At 41.2% G+C, this 21442-nt stretch overlaps 1 protein-coding gene across 7 annotated transcripts in view; it reads right to left on the bottom strand.

Annotated features, from left to right (window-relative positions):
• CHD1L (chromodomain helicase DNA binding protein 1 like) overlaps positions 1 to 21442 on the bottom strand; it is a 71936-nt gene that overhangs the window by 34225 nt on the left and 16269 nt on the right. For 4 of the 7 annotated variants that reach the window (XM_060413636.1, XM_012179755.4, XM_060413637.1 and 1 more), the window contains exons 2-9: positions 14661 to 14773; positions 11958 to 12064; positions 11272 to 11386; positions 10668 to 10699; positions 5952 to 6033; positions 2252 to 2414; positions 835 to 990; positions 100 to 192 (exon numbers count right to left, since the gene is read on the bottom strand). In XM_060413636.1, the coding sequence (XP_060269619.1) occupies positions 100 to 192; positions 835 to 990; positions 2252 to 2414; positions 5952 to 6033; positions 10668 to 10699; positions 11272 to 11386; positions 11958 to 12064; positions 14661 to 14773 (861 nt within the window). Of the gene's footprint in view, positions 1 to 99; positions 193 to 834; positions 991 to 1102; positions 2415 to 5951; positions 6034 to 10667; positions 10700 to 11271; positions 11387 to 11957; positions 12065 to 14660; positions 14774 to 14887; positions 15004 to 21442 lie in introns of those variants that run through there. The other 3 variants (XM_012179761.4, XM_060413639.1, XM_012179796.4) reach the window with 2 other exon arrangements.

The raw sequence follows: 21442 nt of genomic DNA, 5'->3' as shown, positions 1-21442 counted from the left end.
AGATAGTAAATACAGACAAATCTTTTGAAGAACTTTCTATGAGGTTGGCCATAAGATGACAACAAAAAGTAATGCTGAGAAAAAAGGGCACTGCCTCACCGTCAAACAAATATGGGTGATCCACACACTTCCGAAGCTGGGACAGGACATTCTGAAGTTTAACTTTCTTTGCCATCTCATTTTCAAATGCATCTGAAATTTTACAAAGAGAGAGAGAGATGGATTACTGAACAACAACAAAAAACCCTGCAAGTTTCCATACATAACCTTACTCATTTCAATAATGTATCTTTCAAATCTGTATCTCCCAAATTTCACTGAAGTGCATTAAGAACAGCACACTGATAAGAAGTTTTCTTAACCATCATCTTGTTTTAAGACGGAAAAGTAAAAGTGTTAGCTGTTCAGTCATGTCCAACTCGTTGTGACCCTACTGTAGCCTGCCAAGCTCCTATGACCATGAAACTCTCTCAGCAAGAATACTGGAGTGGGTTGCCATTCCCTTCTCCAGGGGATCTTCCCAATCCTGGAAACGAACCCGGGGTTCCTGCATTGCAGGTAGACTCTTTATCATCTGAGCCACCAGGGGAAGCCCTTAAGGAAAACCAGGAGTGGGGAGATGGGGAGGAAATCTCACAAAGTCAACAAACAACAAAGTCAGAGTTATACTTTGACTGGCAAAGTACTCTGCCAGTTTCACTCTAGCTGACCTGACTACTATTCAGAATAAGAAATCCCATCCCATATTCTTGCTATACAAACTGAGTGTGATTATAAAATGCATAAAAATCACATCCTCACTAGTTTCTAAATGGACAAGTACCCTCTGATTACCTAGGTCTTTCATCAAAATGGCCTTGTAGTATTTTTTCTGTAGTGCTGACATGCCATGGTATATCACTACTTCCGTCTTCCTGGGAAGCTCTGTGGCTACTTCAGCCTTTACTCGCCTCAGCAGAAATGGCTGCAAGAGTTTGTATAGTTCACTTGCTGTACAAGGAAAGAAAAAAACACACACAAGTAGTGTGGGACAAAAGCAAAACCAAGGCAATGAACTATCAGAGGACATACAACAGTTTACTTTTGTTTCTCATTTTCATACCAATTCTGCCTCCTAGGCCAGCAAGGTAATTTTTCACAGTATTTAGTCCTTCCTTGGATTCTTCTTTCCAGCTTCTTCTGTTTCTTTCTAATAATCTCATTTGCATAGAGCTATTCTTCTTCCAGGATACTTTTGCATTTGATCAGCATAATAGCTCAGAAATGTAGGCAAGTTGGTAACACTGTCCCATTTGAATAACTAAGTGAAGTTCAGAGAAGTTAAATCCCTTATCCAAAGTCATACAGCTGGCTGCTAAAGGTGCTAGTACTCACACTTAGTTCTTTGACTTCCATACCCCTTTTCCTTCCTGAGCTGTCAGGAACTTTGAAAACTAGCCTAAACTAGAATTACACTGCATGCAGGATTAAAAAATACAAGTGCTCAGTTAAATTTGAATTTGATAAACAAATAATTTTTTAAAGATCAGTATGTCCTGTGTAATATTTGACTTGGAATATTTTATATAGCAACATTAAACATGGGGACAATCAGAGCAGGTTCCCCAGGTAAAATTCAGTCTGTGGTATGGAGATTTCTGCTGTGAGAAGCCTTTCCAACTTATCCTCAGCTAGTACATACAGACCCACTAGTTGGCATGCCTATCAATTATTTTGAATAACGATCCTGGGATAATATCACATAGACAGACAGACAATTTTACAAGGCAGAGGAGCAAAGGCATGAGAGGAAAACTACAAATGACCATTGTACAAACCAGAATGGCTTCCTCCTTTACTTCCACCACCATCCAGCCCAGACTTTTGGTTCTTATACACTGATAAAAGTGTTAAAGGAAACACCAGTGCTATGGAACCCTGAATGACAGTTTCAGACTATGGCACCCACATATTTCTCTGCCTCAAGAAGTACCATGTGACGTTATCCAAGTCCTCACAGAAATTACACGTTGGGAAAATAAAAGTCTGCAAACCAGCAGACACTAGACAAACAAATAAGAGAATCATGAACAGCAGGCACTGGGAACAACAAGAGGACTCTGCCATCACCTTATTTTTACGTGGCTCTTTATTTCCTCAGAAGGGATTCTCTGGTTATGGATTCTCCTTCTTTTCTATCTATAACCCTTATGCCCTAGGGAAGTTGCTGGGCCCAGACCTCTTGGGCATGATTTGTAAAAAGGGAACTTGCCTGACTCAGACTCTTTCTCAATGTCCTGGTAACGCTGAACAAAATCTTCCACCTGCTCCCTGGAAAAGAGATCAGGCTCCACAAAACTGAGGAGTGAGTAGAGCTCCTGGAGGCTGTTCTGGATGGGTGTTCCAGTCAACAGGAGGCTGAAGACAACTGAGAACTCAAATATACAAATGAATAAAGTGAAAATCTATAATGCTGAAAAGCAAGACTGAATGACCCATCACAACCTTTACAGAGAGAGGCATGACTGAATGAAATGAATTCAGGGACATGAAATCAGAAAACTCAGGTTCCAAATGTATACAGCTGTTTGATGTAGGAAATAATACCTCTTCAGTTTCAACTATAAGAAGGGGATAATAATCCTGTGGAGGAGATACCATTTATAAAGTAAAATCACTTTGTGAACGCGAAAGTACTGATGAGTATTCAAAATGGTTACTGTTATGCAACCTATGTGGAAATTCAAGCACACGGCATATACTCATGCAGTTTGAGAAGCCCAAAACTACAGCAGCAGGACCCACCACTACAAGAAAGAAGATATATTTTTTAAAAACATTCTTTTGTAAGACTTAACACGTGCAGCCAATGCAAGACATCAACAATTCTGGACATTTCTGGACTATATACCGCCCAAAATGGAAAGACACTTGTTAAATTTTGAGCAGAGGAATAAGAACACCATGAATAACAGACTAATGAAGTAAAGGTTAGGAAAAACAGTAAGAACAGTTGTTGGGTCAAGCAAAGGACAATCTCTTAGCTAACATAACAAGATCTTATACTACTTGAGTTAAATAATACAGCACAAAGAGAAAGCTGTACCCTGTGTGTGTGTGTATATATATATATAATACATGGCAATACATTATGTGTGTATATATGCATATATATACACATATATACATATATATACTGAATTCTGATATTACTTTTTTCGGGCTCCAAAATCACTGCAGATGGTGATTGCAGCCTTGAAATTAAAAGACACTTACTCCTTGGAAGGAAAGTTATGACCAACCTAGATAGCATATTCAAAAGCAGAGACATTACTTTGACGAGTAAGGTCCATCTAGTCAAGGCTATGGTTTTTCCAATAGTCATGTATGGATGTGAGAGTTGAACTGTGAAGAAAGCTGAACGCTGAAGAATTGATGCTTCTGAACTGTGGTGTTGGAGAAGACTCTTGAGAGTCCCTTGGACTGCAAGGAGATCCAACCAGTCCATTCTGAAGGAGATCAGCCCTGGGTGTTCTTTGGAAGGAATGAGGCTAAAGCTGAAACTCCAGTACTTTGGCCACCTCATGCGAAGAGTTGACTCACTGGAAAAAGACTCCGATGCTGGGAGGGATTGGGGGCAGGAGGAGATGGGGAGGACAGAGGATGAGATGGTTGGATGGCATCACCGACTCGATGGACGTGAGTTTGAGTGAACTCCGGGAGTTGGTGATGGACAGGGAGGCCTGGCGTGCTGAGATTCATGGGGTCGCAAAGAGTCGGACACAACTGAGCAACTGAACTGAACTGAACTGAATGTATTTTTATTTTTTAAACAATATTAGAGAAGGAAATGGCAACCCATTCCAGTATTCTTGTCTGGAGAATCTCATGGACAGAGGAGTCTGGAGGGCTACAGTCCATGGGGTCGCAAAGACTCAGACATGACTGAAACAACTTAGCATGCACACATATATACATTTAGGTTTGGGTGTACACATGTGCTGCAAAGAACGTGGCAGCATATATACCAAATGTTAAAATACACAGTGGAATAGGATTATTGGTGGCTTTTACTTTTCCTCTTGTGTGTCTATAATTTGATTTTGGAGGGGGTCATAAGAAGATATGAAAAGTGATAAATGAAATGATACAATCAATGAAAACTGTTTTCAAAATCTTTGGGGGGAGCACTTTCACTTGGTTTGTTTCTTTTTAAATTGTCTTATCAATGCCCACCCACTCATGCCGCATGTAGTGCAACCTATTCACAATATTTCAAGTATGGGAAATGGTTAACAACGAATGTTTCCAATACTTCTACAACATGCTCAAAGAACTAAAACGGCCAAAAAATATGAAGTCAACAAGGATAACCAAGGTTGTCAATCACTAAAATGAAATTACACTATCACATGGATTAATATTTTAATTCAAAGCAGTGTTCATTTCAGCATCAAAAGTTATAATCGGGAAAAAGAAGCCTAGAGACAAGTCTCTGCTTATATATAAAATTTTGGAAGCTTTTTTGTATAAAACATTATGCAAATATTTTCTACATTATTAAATATTCTTGTACATAATCTTTCATAATCTTTACAGCCTTACTCTGTAAATATACTGTTTGGGTATACCACAAATTGTACAGTATAATCAATTCCTATATGGACATTTAGGCTTCTTCCAAATTTTACAAACAAGCTGAAAACAGTATTTGGAAGAGGAGAAAATAAAAGGCAGTACCCTTCTCCCCACCTCCCAGCCCAATCAATAAATGTGGTTTTTTCCTGACCAACTAGCTGTCTGCAGTTCAAACCTCACCTAAAAAGGAATACTCAGAAAACATAGAACAATCTCCTCTGAGCCTGTTTCCTTACCAAAAAGAAGAAAAGGCTCTGGAGCCAGCAACAGACTAGCTTCCCCACTCCAAACACAGGCTTCCTTTACTGCACCTGCTTCTCTTCTCCCACTATAAATCAGTAAACTGGCACAGCAGCTGATGAAGCAGTATCTTAGAGTCTCTTGGGTGCCAGATATGACAATCTCTTGGGAAAGAGACGGTGTTAAAGAGTCCTTAAAAAGAAGGCAAAGGACACCACAGAGCAGAGGGGGCCTACAAGGGGACAGCAATCTTTGAGTTCGGGGTAATAATAATAATAGTGGCCATATTTGCACTTAAACACTAAAAACCGTAACTTTTAACCACTAAATAAAGAATTCAGATCTAAGACTTTCCTCCAAATGACCTCTAAATTCATTAATTGATCTATTATAGGAAAGGGACCAAAATCAATGACGACCCCAGAAATTTGCACACCAGCTCGCAGGAATTAACAAGCCTTTACTAGGTCAACAATAAGAAGGGCACTTCATACCCATAAGCTCTTCCACTGGCTCCTCAGAAAAGAGGGCAAATCTAAGTCTACAATGACATTTCTCATCTGCTTTGTCAGAATGATGCCAAAGAAGTGAATGGAGTAAGATCAAAGGTTTCATACTCAGAGAAGCATGACAAAGACAGGTGAGACTGAAGGGAATATTCAATGGCATGAAATTAGTCTCTTCATGACTCTGAATTGTCAAATTTTCTAAACAGGTAAATGGGGGAGTTGTACAATAAATATGTCAGATATGTTTGTTATTGCAGACAGAAAAACTACATTAAGATTATTTTTAAAGAAACTGAAAATCAAAAAGACAGTTGAAACATTTGCAAAAATACAATGTATTATCCTGGAGTAGAGTCCTATTCATTTGACATCCAGATTTTTAATAAACATTATCTCCTATGTAAAAGACAAGAGAAATTAGGCCATGTTAAGTATTACTTGTGTCACCATAAAATGTTCATTGAACCCTGCAGAAATCTCACTGAAAAAAATGTGTCAATTTAATTGGCTCTATACAGACCAAACTAATATTAACATTTTTTGAAAGGGAGTGATATACAAACTAAAAGTATCCTATGAGTTTACCTCTGAAAGAGTCTTATGCAGCAAGGAGCTTTGGTTTTTCAACCTGTGAGCTTCATCCACAACAAGAACACTCCAAGGGAAGCTGTGAGGGAAAAATCCATGTTTTCAGTTTTATATAACTCAAACACATATCTCACACCCAAAAGTCTTACTACAAAACTAAGACTCTTTCTGGGAAGACTAATATCAAGCCATTCTGTTAGAAACACACCCAAATTGCCTTCTCCAAGAGCCAACCAAGTACATAAGGCAATATCTGGATAATGTAGTAAAATTAAGGGAATTGATTTTCTGAGATGTATTGAAGGTAGAAAAGAAGGCACTGGAGACAGAAAGCAAAAGGAAACACTTATGACCACTTACATGTGCCACTTTAACATACCTAAAGCTTGGAGCTTTTAGGTATGTTATTTAACCCGAAAAAATAAAATGAGTAGACACTATTGTGCCCTTTTTACTAACATGGATACTAAAGCTCAGAAAGGCAGATGACTCAGTCAAGGTCATAAAGTTAGTATGAGGCAGAACTAAGATACAGACCCAGAAGAAAAGTCAAGACACAATGATGTCATAGTAGCTTAAAAAAAAGTGTGATTTTAAAATGGGGACATGGTAGACTTCCCAGGTGGTACAGTGGAAAAGAATCTGCCTGCCAATGCAGGGAACACAGGTTCAACCCCTGGTCTGGGAAGATCCCATATGCTGCAGAACAACTAAGCTCCTGCACCACAACTACTGAGCCCACACTCTAGAGCGCGCAAGTCACAGTTTCTGAAGCCCATGTGCCGAGAGCCTGTGCTCTGCAACGAGAAGCCGCTGCAATAAGGAGCCTGTGCCCTGCAATGAAGAGGAGCTCCTGCTCGCTGCTACTAGAGAAAGCCAACAAGCAGCAAGGAAGACCCAGTGCAACCAATAACTAGATAAATTATAAAGAATGGGGACACGGTGAACAGCTCAAATGTTACAACAGGAAGATACATCACTGGCTCTGTTAACGTGGAAGTCACTGGTGGCTATGCCAGTGCCCTTTGGTAGCATAATAGTTATGGCCACAAATTCCCAAAAAGATATCCTCTGTATATACTCCTGGGAAGCTGTTTTGCCCACAAAAAAAAGTTAAAATATGTATGTATTAATATGTTCAAAGCTGCATTATCTAAAACAGCAAAAACATGAAGATAATAATAGGTCCAATAATGGGTGATGAAATACAGCATTTTAAATGATAAATATGATTATAATTTAAAAGGCCTATATAACTTAAAAAGATATAAATATTATATATATTTATATAATAAAAACCATGCAAAAGATAATAAAGTGGAAGTTATAAGGCTCTTACCTCATTCGAAAATGTTCTGTAATCCCATTACATTATTCTTATACTTAAAAAACTAAATGTAGGGGACTTCCCTAGTGGTTCAGTGGTTAAGAATCCACCTTCCAATGCAGGTTTAATTCCTGGGCGGGGAACTAAGATCCCATGTGCTGCAGGACAACTAAGTCCATGGTCCACAACTACTGAGCCTGTGCACCTCAACTAGAGACCCCAAGGGCCGCAAACTACAGAGCCCACACACTCTGAAGCCTGTGAGCCACACCTAGAGAGAAGCCTGCGCATCGCAAAAAGAGCCCATGTACCAGCACACCACAACGAAAGATCCAGCAGGCTGCAACCAAGACCCTGACACAGCCAAAAACACATACATACTTACATATTAAAAACAACTAAATGTACATACAAGTAAAGCAGAACACTGGAAAGATATATGGAAATTAAAATCCCTCCAATATTAGAGGAAGATCTTGAGCAGAGGTTGGCCTTAAAAGAGGACAAAGCCTTCTTCCTCTGAGGCCACGGAGAAAATCCAGAAAATGGGTACAGAAGCAGACTGCTAGGCCCATTCACCTACTGAGTGGTGCAGGTAGAGGGAAGAACTGGGTCCAAGAGAGGGGGCAGAAATTAGGATCACTCCTGCCGCGTAGCAGGAGTTGCACTGAAGGATCATGAGGAGTAAGAGTCCAGCTGATCTTGGACACTGGTCACGGCATGACGAGGGTGTGAGCCCTTTTCAAGGGGCTACAGGACAGTGCCTGGCTCCTGTTTAAATTACCATTCTATACAGATTAGGTATTAATCTGTTAAGATCATTACGGTATCAATGGCACCCCACTCCAGTACTCTTGCCTGGAAAATCCCATGGACGGGGGAGCCTGGTAGGCTGCAGTCCATGGAGTTGCGAACAGTCGGACACGACTGAGTGACTTCACTTTCACTTTTCTCTTTCATGCATTGGAGAAGGAAATGGCAACCCACTCCAGTGTTCTTGCCTGGAGAATCCCCGGGACGGGGGAGCCTGGTGGGCTGCCGTCTATGGGGTCACACAGAGTCGGACACGACTGAAGTGACTTAGCAGCAGCAAGAGCTATATATTCATTTTTTAAAAATTTCTATTCTTTTAATTTATTTTGCCACACAGTGTGGCATGTGGGATCTTAGTTCCCCAACCAGGGATCAAACCCACGCCCCTGCAATGGAGGCATGGGTTTCTTAGCCACTGGACCACCAAGGAAGTCTCAATATTCAGGTTTTTACATACAAAAGCAACCAATAAAAAGCGTGTTTAATGAATCAAGACTACAAGGAGGTGGATTTGGGCTCAGTAACCGAAGGTCGTCAAATTACTCTCTAAAGGACATGCCAAGGGATGCTTCCTGGACAGGAAGAGGCGGAGGGAATTCCAGGACTGGATGGAGAGTGGGAAAAGTAATTTCTAATCCTCTTGATCCAAAGATTTAATAAGTTTATTGTCAAAAAATTTTCCTATTTTTCATATTGTTACATGCACAGTCTCAACTCTCCCTAATAAGCCTCTTTAGGGCTGAGATTGCATTACACTTTCAGGCTGTTCTCAGTAGGCAGTACAGTCATACATAGTACAACCTTGCCAAATACATCAAAAGAACACAACTGTGTTCTCAGGGGTCATACTGAGTAAACATTATAAATGTCCCTTTACTACTTGGTTTTTTAAATTCACTTGGAATGGATTTAAGATAATAATCTAATATAGAAAGATTATATTTCTGCTGAAAATGTGAAACTCCAGTGCACTTAGATACTTGGTAAAGTTCTCTTTTAAAAAGCTCTACAACAAAGTGGGTTTGGATGTCTGCTTTGCCATTTACTAGCCATGTGCCCTGGGATGGGTCACACCTAATCTCTTACCATTCTCATTGATAAAATGGATGATGATACCTACTTGTTAGGGTTTTCATGCTGATTCAATAGCACAATTTATGGAAAGTACCCAATAACATCTATGTCCTGATCTTCTTGCCTTTTGAGACTTTCCATATATTGCCTAATATTATGGATATCTGTATACTTCTTATTAACTCTATTGGAGTTTATGTTCGCTTCAGGGTCACTGTATAGTTTACTTTCCTGGTATTGCTGGTAACTCCCAGAACAATGTCTTTCCAGAAGAGAGATCTTTAATACATATTAAGTTGGATACTGACAATAAAAGAGAAGTGAGAGGGAAAGCATATCCTTTTCTGAAGAAAAGTAAAGCAAATCTGTGTACTTAAATGAAACACGAATGACACAAAACACTACATGGAAGTCATGAAATCTATGACTGAATCTTTAGTGTTTCAAAATAAGATGAAAATAAAAATCCAACTCAGAAGAGCCTGGGTATGAAATAACATTTATAATATTGATAAAGCACTCTGTAAAAGTTCTGAATATTGAAGAAACAAACCGCACCTAACCAGAAGTACACATGCTATGAGAATGAAACTGTCAATGTATCTTATTCACCCAAAACTGAGCTCTTATTTACAAGGTAACTGTTGGCTTAACCACATACTGCAACACAGCATCCCTACCACTGTATAAAGTACCAGATAGTATCAGGAGTTACACCTAAGTTTCCTATACTTTATGAGCTGATTTGAGACCTCTAAGCCAATAACTGGAAAGAAATTTACTTAAAAATTCCTTTCTAAAAAGCTAATTTTTAGGGCCTCCCTGGTGGCTCAGTGCTAAAGAATCCACCTGCCAATGAAGGAGACACAGGTCTGACCCCTGGTCAGGAAGGCCCCACATGCAACCAAGCCCATGCGCCACAGCTCGAGCCTGTGCTCCGCAACAAGAGAGGCCACCACGTGAGAAGTGTGTGCACTACAGCTAGAGAGTAGCTTCTACTTGTCGCAACTAGAGAAAAGAAAAGCCTGTGCAGCAACCAAGACCTAGCACAGCCAAAATAAATAAACAAAATTATTAAAAAAACAAAAAGTTAACTTCATAGCACTGATGGCTATTTTAGGATATTTCCAGAAAAAAAGCTCAAATAATTCCCCTATGTTGTAGTAGAATTTCCACACAGCAGTCCTGACAGGCATCTATACAAGTTGTGATGTAAAGAATCTGGTATCTACTAACCGCCCACCACATACAGCTTATCTCACTTAATCCTCACAGCAGCTGTCTTCATTTTACAGATAGAGAAGCTGAGGTTCACAGAGGTTAAGTTAGGGAATCTACGCATACACAGCTAAGGAGTATGCGCTTGGACTGCAAGACTCCTGCCATATCACATACCCGGTAAGACTCACGGATGACAAACCAGGGGAAAAAATGTGAAGGAAAGACATAACTCTCATGACACATTCAGGACAATTTCTGAAGTAGTGCAACATACTCACGACTTTAAAAAAGATGCATCTTTCAAGCAAATCTGAAAAATTAAGGAAGACACATTGTAAAGGCTGATACTGATATACTTCTGACATTAATAAGCTAGTCTTTTATTAACTCTCCTACACTATCGGATTTAGCTGTCTCATTGATTGACTATGTAAAAGAGTTCTGAGCATAACCTCTGGGTGGCGGTATCTTACAGACAAAGGGAGGCATGAATGCGTGGAAGGGCTTGCTTACAGGAGTCCGGACATTATTAGCTTGAAGAAGGAGAGCAGAGACGGGAACTAAGTATCTTCATCTTCCTTTCCCATCCTCTAGTAACAGATGATGCCTCAGCCTATCCTATCTTCTTCTACTCATCGGCCAAGAGACAGTTCAAGTGCTGCCTCCCTGGGAAGCCCTCCACCAAGAGAGAGGGAGAAATATTGAACTAACAATAGTTTTTCACTCCCTTTGCTCACAGGACCTCTGTGAGAATCAAACGAAAACAGACTTTCCTCCTAGAATAACATGAGCCCTCAAAAACACTAAATATAATCCCAGAGAATTCTACAACTTCTAAGGTACCAGGTTAAGAGTTCTGGCTGTAGAAAAACAAACAGATACCTCATAGGTAGTTAGCAGCACATGAAAACGTGACTCCTGCTTCAGGTCTTGCTGTAGGCAGGCTCTCTTGTCCTTGTCACCTGCATATGTTACACAGGAAAGACCTGGAGCAAATCTGAATCCAAGAAAAGAGGCAGATGAACACAAACACAGAGCCATGGACAAGGGGTGCATGTCTGGAAAATGACATTTCATGGAAGGATTGCAGATGTACAGACCCCAGGATGCTCTGCAGCCAGAACGAGTCCTGAGACCCTGAAACCTCAACTAGAGTAACGGGTAAACCTAAGGGTGACTAAGTCCCCATGTGAAGAGGGAGGAGGGTCAGATGAACATCTAAAAGGACCTTGTGTTAATTCTTAAAAGAAAAATATTTTTCCACATTCCTATGAAATGTCACTGTATCACTATGAAAAGGATGTATCACTATGAAAAGGATGGTTTCTTCCTCAGTTCAGCAAAATTTACTAAAAATGAGTACTGACCTTCAAATTGCCAAAAGGCAATGAAAACATCCATTGGACCCTCCCTCATCTGCCCCTCATTCTTTATCTACACTGCCTCAGGTCAGAGTTTTCTGGAAAAAATAAACTCACTGCTTGGGACAATATGTTGTTTTATCATATTTCACACAGTACCCAGAAAAAAAAAGTAAAAAAAAAATTTCAACTACATCTACTCTGTACCTCTCCATCTCTTCTTTCCAGTTGCTCAAAACAGACAAGGGACAAAGAATCAGAAATGGTCCTTCATCATTTAATCTTCCTGCCAAATAAATGAAGAGTGCAATAGTCTGGAACACAGAAAAAGAAGGCAGTTTTGATCACCTTTCCGCAAGAGAAATAATTATAAAGTTCCCACAACCTTGCAGAGAACACCTATAATTGCATCAAAAAGAATAAAGTATAAACACAATCTATTAAACAAGACTGGCTTTACAAACAAATAATGTACAATCTTCCACACATTAGGAGAGTCATCCATTGCTAGAGTGATATCAGGTAAGCTTCGATACAACTGCTGAAAGACATTTATGGTACTCAATTACATCAACAGTCAACAAGCAATAGTGCTCAAATTTTATGTAACTAAACCTTTCATACAAAGGAAAGCATCAGGAACAGACAACAGAAATCAACGAAAACAATGCAAACAAGGCACAAAGTCAGGAATGCTCTAAACACGCATGCTAAGAAGAATCAAGATTCAACTGAAGACGACCAACCACACCCTGGCCTCTGCTGTTGGCCAGGTCTCCTAAAGGAGGACGTTTTCCTTCCTTCCTAACCTCCCCCGACATGGATTTATGCATGCATGCTTGCACGCTAAGCTGCTTTGGTCTATCCAGCTCAGCAACCCCATAGACTGCAGTCTACCAGGCTCCGCTGTCCATGGGATTCTCCAGGCAGGAATACTGGAGTGAGCTTCTGTGTCCTCCTCCAGGGGATCCTCCCAACCCAGGGATCAAACCCGCATCTCTTTATGTCTACCTGCACTGGTAGGCAGGTTCTTTACCACTAACATGAGGAGGGCATGGCAACCCACTCCAGTATTCTTGCCTGGAGAATTCCATGGACAGAGGAGGCCTGGTGGGCTATGGTCCATGGGCTTGCAAAGAGTCAAACACAACTGCGTGACTAAGCATTGCATTACTACTAGCACTACCTGGGAAGCCCATGCACTAGGAGTACCCTCTATTCACCAGGCTCTATTCTGAACTCTGGTGTAGAACAGTTAACAAGATAAACAAAACTCCTAGCTCTCCTGGGGCACACATTCCAGTGAGGAAAACTAACAATAAAGAATGCCTCATAAACTCACGTCAGGGTCTAAATTGGAAATCTCTGTAAAGCCTAATAGCCTATTTTAGGACCTGGCTGTACACATTTTTGACTAGAGAAGTTTCTTTAAAAGCTTGCCATGATAAATGGATACTGCACAGGAGACTACGTGGTGGGCTCTGTACCTGAATTATAAGAGTCCATTGGCCTGCCTCCCAGAAACACTGGGATGCTTCTCTTTGTTCCACATCTCTCAGTTCAGGAATATACTAGAACCAGGACTACTGCCTGAGACATCTGAGGGTGATAAATAGCTACCTTGGGGAACCATGCTCAGAAGTCATACTCTATCCTGAATAACCCCAAAATCAATGAGGTACATCTAGATTAAGGCATTGCCAACAAGGTCAGGGGCTTCCTTGATAGCTCAGTTGGTCAAGAATCCACCAGCAATTCAGGAGACCCTGATTCGATTCCTGGGTCAGGAAGATCTGCTGGAGAAGAGACAGGCTACCCACTCCAGTATTCTTGGGCTTCCCTTGGGCTCAGCTGGAAAAGAATCCACCTGCAATGCAGGAGACCTGGGTTTGATCCCTGGGTTGGGAAGATCCCCTGGAGAAGGGAAAGGCTACCCACTCCAGTATTCTGGCCTGGAGAATTCCATGGACCGTACGGTCCACGGGGTCGCAAAGAGTTGGACATGACTGAGCAACATTCACTTTCACCTTCAACATGGTCAGACTAGACTCTGAGCAGAACTGTTCCAGGTTGATGTTTACTATGTGAGGTCAGACTTAAGGGGAGAGGTTAGTCCTTCTAAAAGGACTATTGGGAACTTTACTCACTCTGTGAGTTCAATGATGAAACCTTTGGAATCAAGAAACTTACACTTCCATGGTTTCTGCTCAATTGCCTCTGCTGTATACCCTGACTGCACTAACTTTCTTTGGTACACTACAGAGGAATAAACCTTGTGTGATGAACCCAAGGGGTATCTGTGTCTGGACTTTCCATCAATCCAAGACTACCACTGACCTCTGTCAACATGAGCTGTACTTGTGATTATGCTACTGGCAGGATCAATCTCAAGACAAAACCTGGTAATGCATGCCCAAGGAAGTCACATCTGATTCTACCCAAGGAGGTAGGTCTGATTCCTACCACTGGAAGGCCAGGTCATTTTAGAAAACAGAGTACCTCCTCTGTAACTCTCTAGCATGCCAGAGAAATGGGAGGTAGCCCCACCACTGAGGGAGACTAATATTAGAAGTGATCCATTTAACTAGTAAAGTATTACGAAAGAGGGAAGAGCCAATTTGATCCCTGGGACAGGCATACTTGCTTTATATAGAAAATCCTGCCCATTAATTGTAATTCTATATGTCAAGGGTTAGATTAAAACAAAGGAAGTGACAGTTCAAAACTACCCCCATAATGAGAAAAGCCAGGTCCAAGGTCATGATCTCGTTAACAAAGGCTCAGGAATCAAAATACCTGTATACCTCCTAGTGTAAAAATACATCCCAATAGTCGGCAGCTAAAAACAGGAATGAGTTGTAAGGAGGTATTTCAGTAGAGGTAAATAGTACTCGCTCCACAGTGACATACCTGGCAGGTCTTACCCAAGCCCATCTCATCCCCCAGGATGCAGCCATTCTGACAGTGGAAGCGCTGGGCTAGCCAGTTGACTCCCTGCAGCTGGTAAGGGCGTAGACGGATCCCTAGAAATGAAAAGCCAAACAAACAAACAGTAAGTTGGAAGAGCAGACATTTCAGCACACACACAGGCTATGTTCAAGACCTTCAACCAAAGAACCCTGCCTAATTACCCTTACCCCAAGCCTTAGTGGCCATATCTTTTGCTGAGAAGTTACAGATATGCAAATATTTGCTGACTTCCACACTATTTTCTGAATAAACTCTGCCACCACTATAGTCAAAGCCCTAAAACAGCCTGTCAGTGTTACAGGATCCACTTGACAGATGAGAAAATCAATCTGGGATCTGGCCTCCAGACTGCCTGAGTCTCATGCCAGTGTCCATTCTAGGAAATGAGGTTTTACTGATGCAAGGTAACAGCAAACAACAACACATGGGTGATACACGTGTCTGCTTGCTTAACTGCAACCATTTAAATCTGCCATCAGATGCTAAAGGAAAAAAAAAAATCAAGACAGGACTAGATTAAATCAAGTTTGAATCCAGAAGCAGTGCTGTTAAGAACGGAAACAGTGTTGCACAGGAGGTGTTTACCAATGTACAAGGACAGCAGAAAATAGATGTCTGAAATCCACAGAGCTCCTGCTGCCTCTCTTTCTCTGAGGTGGGGGTGGGAGGAAACCCAGTTTCAGAGACTAGCCCTATCTTCCCAAGGGGGAAACCCCCAAACATACTTTATGGAAAAACTATTAACAAAAGTAAAACTCTGGTTTGAACTTATCACCTTTAAAAAGAAACTGGGCAACATACAATTGTAAAACATTTAAAAGATTAACAAGTTATTTTTTATGTAGGTATATAATTATAATTTGTATCTAAAGATATTTACTTTATATATGTAATTTTTATTTAGAAAAGAAACAATAATTTAGTACATTAAAAAAAAAAAAAAGCCCTCCATAAAAATAAAAGGCAGACCTCCCTGGTGGTCCAGTGGTTAAGAATCTACCTGCCAATACCAGGGACATGGGTTCAATCCCTGGTCTGGGGAGACTCCACATGGTGCAGAGCAACTAAACTCCTGTGCCACAACTACTGAGCCTGCACTCTATAGAGAGCACTCTGGTGCTGCCAACTACTGAAGCCCGCACACCCTAGAGCCCGGGATCTGCAAAGAGAAGGCACTGCAGTAAGAAGCTGTGCACCACGACTAGCGACTGCATTGCAACTAGAGAAAACCTGCACGCAGCAACAAAGACCCGGCGCAAACAAAAACAAAACTTTTTAAAAAGGCAAGTGACAAGTGAAAAAAAGATACTGATGGCAAGTAAGGCAGATAAAGGATGACTATTTTTGATATTAAGCACTTACTAAATACCAGAGAGAATAGTAAACAATGTACATTAATTTACCCAATTTAAAGCTATTAACAATCCCATGCTAGGTATCATCCCCATATTGTATGTGGGAAAATCCAGAAAATTTAAAGATTAAAATAGGAACCTTGGAGACTTCTGCTTTTGGGGAGATAGAGATGTTCTCTTCATCATTCCTCTTGATAATGCAACTAAAAATTCTGAATATTACAAAGAAAATGAACATAATAAGATGACTCTGAAAAGGTGGGGTCCAAGAAGGCAGACTGGTTAGTAACCTTGGGAGCCAGCAAACAACAGTTATGAGTTCCCTGGGTTTCTTTTTGCCTCATATAGCCCAGACTTAGAGGTGAAGAAACCAACCACCCAGAAATGCCAATGTACACAGCAAAGAAAAGTTTAACAAATGCCTGTTTCCATAGCCAAAGGAAAAAGACAGCCTAGAGAGACAGAACTTACAATTTTTGGACAATAACCACTCTAGTTAAGCCAAACACTAAAGGGAAAAATCTGTGGCCCCACCCCCAACAGCAAAGGCCAAATGGGAGCCTAGACCTCCACCCTCAAGAGGTTCAATGAAGTTCCCATCACCCCTAGCAGGAAGGTACCAGAGATGGCTAAGCAGGCAGTCAGGATCTTCATCCCATTCACCAATAATAAAAACATCCCACTTCACTTTTCCCTCCCCTGCAGTGTCAGTAGAGACCACATAGGAAGCCCGAACTTACATTCCTACTAGATCATATGAGCCCCCTCCCCAACTGGCCCTACAGTGTTAAAGGAGGCCTAGTGGAGACTCGGACACGACTGAGCAACTTCACTTTCACTTTTCACTCTCATGCATTGGAGAAGGAAATGGCAACCCACTCCAGTGTTCTTGCCTGGAGAATCCCAGGGATGGGGGAGCCTGGTGGGCTGCCGTCTCTGGGGTCGCACAGAGTCGGACACAGCTGAAGCAACTTAGCAGCAGCAGCAGCAGCAGCAGTGGAGACTCAGGATTTTTATCACTGCCTAGGGTTAATGAGACCACCCCTAGCATGGTGCCCATGGGGACCAGATTAGGAGCTAGTACTCTTATTCTCACCCAGAAGTAAGGACAAACCCCCTCCCTATTCCCAGGTATTAAGAAAAGCTCAGAGGGGAAGTCTGATTTCTATTTCCACCTGGTAGTAACAAAACAGCAACCATCTTTCCCTGTTAGAGCAGCACAGACAACTGAACAAAAGGTTTAAATGAGACCTTGAGTCTCAATATGTAAAATAAGAACTTCCCTGGTGGTCCAGGGGATAAGACTTCACGCTCCCAATGCAGGGAGCCTAGGTTCAATCCCTGATGAGGAAACTAAGATTGCACATACAGAAACTTACTCTGCACACCGCAACTAGGGAAGCCCATGTGCCACAATGAAGACCCTGTGCAGCTAAAATAAATTAAAAAGAAAAAGTCCAGTTTTAATAAACATTCATTATACCAAGAACCAGGAAGATTTCAAACTGAATGAAAAAAGACAATCCAGAGGTGCCAACATCGAGATGACACAGGTGTTACACTTATTTTAAACCAGCAATGATTAAAGTGCCTCAAACAAGCAACTATGAACAGGCTTATTAAAATAACTGAAAAAAAGAAAATAGAAAGCATCAGTAAAGAAACAGAAAGTACAAAGAAAAATAATATACTAACAAATACAATAACTGAAGTAAAAAACTCAGAAGATGCACTTGATAGCACAATAGAAAAGAGAAAAAAATCAGTGAACTGGAAGGCAGAACCACAGAAATTACTCAATCTGAACAGAGAGAAAACAGACTGAAAACAGAGCTTCAAGGAACTGCAAGTCTCTAACAAAAGATCTACATTCATTCATTGGCATCCCAGAAAGAGATCAGAAATGGGACAGAGCTAAAAAAGTACTCAAAGAAGGAAAGGCTGAAAAATTTCCACAATTTGGCAAAAGATCTACAGATTCAAAAAGCTGAATGAACTTCAAAGAGAATAAAAAAATAAACCCAAAGAAATATATACCAAGACACATCATAATTAGGTTTCTAAAAACTTAAAAGAAAAGTATCTTAAAAGCAGTCAGAGGAAAATGCCATAAATTACCAGAAGGAAAAAACCAAGAGGCCAACTGTCAGCTTTCTTCATATTCCAAAAAAAAAAGAAAAATGCAATCCAAACACACCTTTATGATCCAAGGTATTCTGAGTTTCTAAAGTTCACCAAATGAATGGGATGTATCTCTGACACCATTAAGAAGAAGACTGCTTACTGCGGAACAAAATACTTATTTAAGTCAGCAATTTCCAAAAAGCAGAGACTTTGTTCCATATTTGGGGGAAAGGAATAGAGTCAAGTTCTCTCCTAATAAATTTCTGGGGAAATGAAAATTTTAATGTAAAATGAAAAACCATAATTATACTAGAATAAAAACATTTAGGCCATTAAGTACAAATTCAGAATAGCAGTTCTTTCTACTGCTAAGCTGCTAAGTCACTTCAGTTGTGTCCGACTCTGTGTGACCCCACAGATGTCAGCCCACCAGGCTCCCCAGTCCCTGGGATTCTCCAGGCAAGAACACTGGACTGGATTGCCATTTCCTTCTCCAATGCATGAAAGTGAAAAGTGAAAGGGAAGTCGCTCAGTCATGTCTGACTCTTAGAGACCCCATGGACTGCAGCCTACCAGGCTCCTCCATCCATGGGATTTTCCAGGCAAGAGCACTGGAGTGGGGTGCCATTGCCTTCTCCAAGCCCTTTCTAAGCAGAATGCTAATGGCAAAACTTAAGATCTGACTACAAAGAATTATTAAACATCATCATTGATATACATACACACATGCAACAAAATCAAAAGACAAATAACACATCAGAAAACATATTCCCATTATACATGACGCATATTTAATTTTTCAATGCAAGCAAGAGCCTACAAAGCAAAAACAAACCTCAATAAAAAATGGTCAACAGCCCTTTGAGCATGCATATGGAGGCCTGTACGGGCATGTATGCTCCAGGCCAGCTTCAGGAACAGATGCTGGTGAGAGGAACACACGCAAAGGCGGGGCTGACACAGACAGTCCAGAGACCTAACCAGAGAGGTGTTGAGGTCTCCTGGGGGGCAGGGGTAGGCTACAGCTCACCATGGCTAGAGAAAGCACCAGGGAATCCTTTTTCTTTTTTATCTTTTATTTTTATATTATTTTTTATTTTTTTGCTGTTGTGGTTGTGTCTTGTTCCACTTTTATTTTTATTGTTCTCTTGTTCTATATGTTTTAAATTTTATCTTAGTTTTTGTCCTTTGGTATTGTTCTGCTCTTTTTCTGTTTATTGCTTTTTTTTTTTTTTGGCTGTGCCACATGACTTGCAGGGTCTTGGTTCCCAGGCCAGGGCTTGGATCTGAGACCCTGTGGTGGGGGCACTAATGCCAAGCCACTAGACTAATAGAGAACTTCAGATCTAGGGAATATTAATCAGTGTGAACTCTCCCAGAGGTCCTCATCCTAGCACCAAGGCCCATCTCCACCCAACTGCCTGCAAACTCCAGAGCTGGACCCATTTCTTGGCACGGATAGAGAAAATACAAGAAATGTTTAACAAGGACCTAAAGAATTAAAGAAGAAATAGACAGTGATGAACAACACAATAAATGAAGACTCTCCTCAGAGACAGAGAGGCAGGTGAGCAGTAGCCAGAGGCAGAAAGCAAGGAGCTGCTGCAATCTCAGCCCCAAACACCGCATCTCCCCCAAGCTGTGAGCAAGCCACCAGTCGCTACCCATGTGTTCCCAGGATCCTGGACACCACAGGGCTATAGAGGGTATCACAGCCTGAGACCAACTCCCCTGAGGAGACGCATGGCCCATCTGGGACGGTGCCCTCACGGTGCACCTTGCACTCGGGAGCCCTAGCACTTGGACCTGGCAGGCGCACACCGCCTTCACCTGTGGCAATCCCTGGCTGATCCACCCATTTCAAGGGCTCCCCACACACGCCAGTGGCGCTTGTTCACAGTGTCTTTGCCTTTCCACATCTTCCCTCGTGGCTCAATCAGTAAAGAAGCTGCCTGCAATGCAGGAGACCTGGGTTCAATCCCTGGGTTGGGTGGGAATATCCCCTGGAGAAGGGAATGGCAACCCACTTCAGTATTCTTGCCTGGAGAATCCCATGGACAGTGGAGCCTGAAGTACAGTCCATGGGGTCGCAAAGAGTTGGACGCAACTTAGTGACTGACACTTTCACTTTCCGTCTCCACAGCTCCAAGTGAGCCTGAATAAGTGGCCAGTTTCACCCCTTCATGTCAGGGTGGAGATCAGACACTGAAGAGAAACTTGCAAATAGAGGAGGCCAACCTAAGCAAAGAAAAGCAGGGGGAACTGCCCCAGAAGTAGCAGATGCAAGATTAAAACCCCGCTGTCAAACTGAGACTGTGCATTTGGGGGGCAACTGTACATGTTGGGAACAACTACAGCTGGAACAAGGAAATATCTGACACTGAACTGACTCCACACTGCCCACAACAGCTCCAGAGACATTCCTAGATATACTGGAGGACTTTCTGAGTAGGCAACTCGACTAGCAGGAACACAGAGGAATCACACGAACATTCATCTACCTACCACCATATATATCCCTCTGCTTCTTATTGAAATATTTAAAAGAAACTTTTTTCTTCATTATTATTTTTCAATTTTAAAAAATTTTATTTTTTAATTTCTCATATTTCAATTCCTATTTTTTTCCTCTCTTCCCCTCTTATTTTTCTTTTTTCTCTCTCATACTGTCCTAATACAGTTCTTTATGACTCCTTTAGCTTTTTTTATAGCCTACTTTCACCTTTCTACAAAAAAAAAATCTTAATTTTGAAATAAATTCTGTATTTTTACATTGTGCTTTTTAGAGTCTAATTTTTATTCCAGGTTCTTAATTTTTGCTTTTCTATCTTTTGTTATTCATTTTGTATCTTTAAGAGCCTAATTTTTAGTACCCGTTTTCACTTTGGGATTTGATTATTGGCTTGATTGCTATTCCCTTTTGACTCCTTTTTTCTCCTCCTGGTCACCTCTTTCTCCTTCCTCCCTATTCTCTTCTCTATATAAACTCTGTGACTCCCTTTGGGTATTCCTGGCTGTGGAGAGTTGTTTCATCATTAAGCTACGGGTTTTGTCTTTTGTGCTATGTGGATGGAGAAGTCTTGATGCTACTGTAAGATGTCAGGACTGAAACCCAGAGGCAGGAGGCTCAACTCCAGAGCTTCTGACCATCATAAAACTCCTGACAACAGAGAACATTAATACATGAGAGCCCACCCCAAACCCTCCATACCTACACTGAGTCTAAGCTCCACCCAAGAGCCA

Source organism: Ovis aries, chromosome 1, assembly GCF_016772045.2.
Source record: "Ovis aries strain OAR_USU_Benz2616 breed Rambouillet chromosome 1, ARS-UI_Ramb_v3.0, whole genome shotgun sequence".
Taxonomy (NCBI): domain Eukaryota; kingdom Metazoa; phylum Chordata; class Mammalia; order Artiodactyla; family Bovidae; genus Ovis; species Ovis aries.
This window is presented reverse-complemented; position numbering and strand designations above follow the sequence as displayed.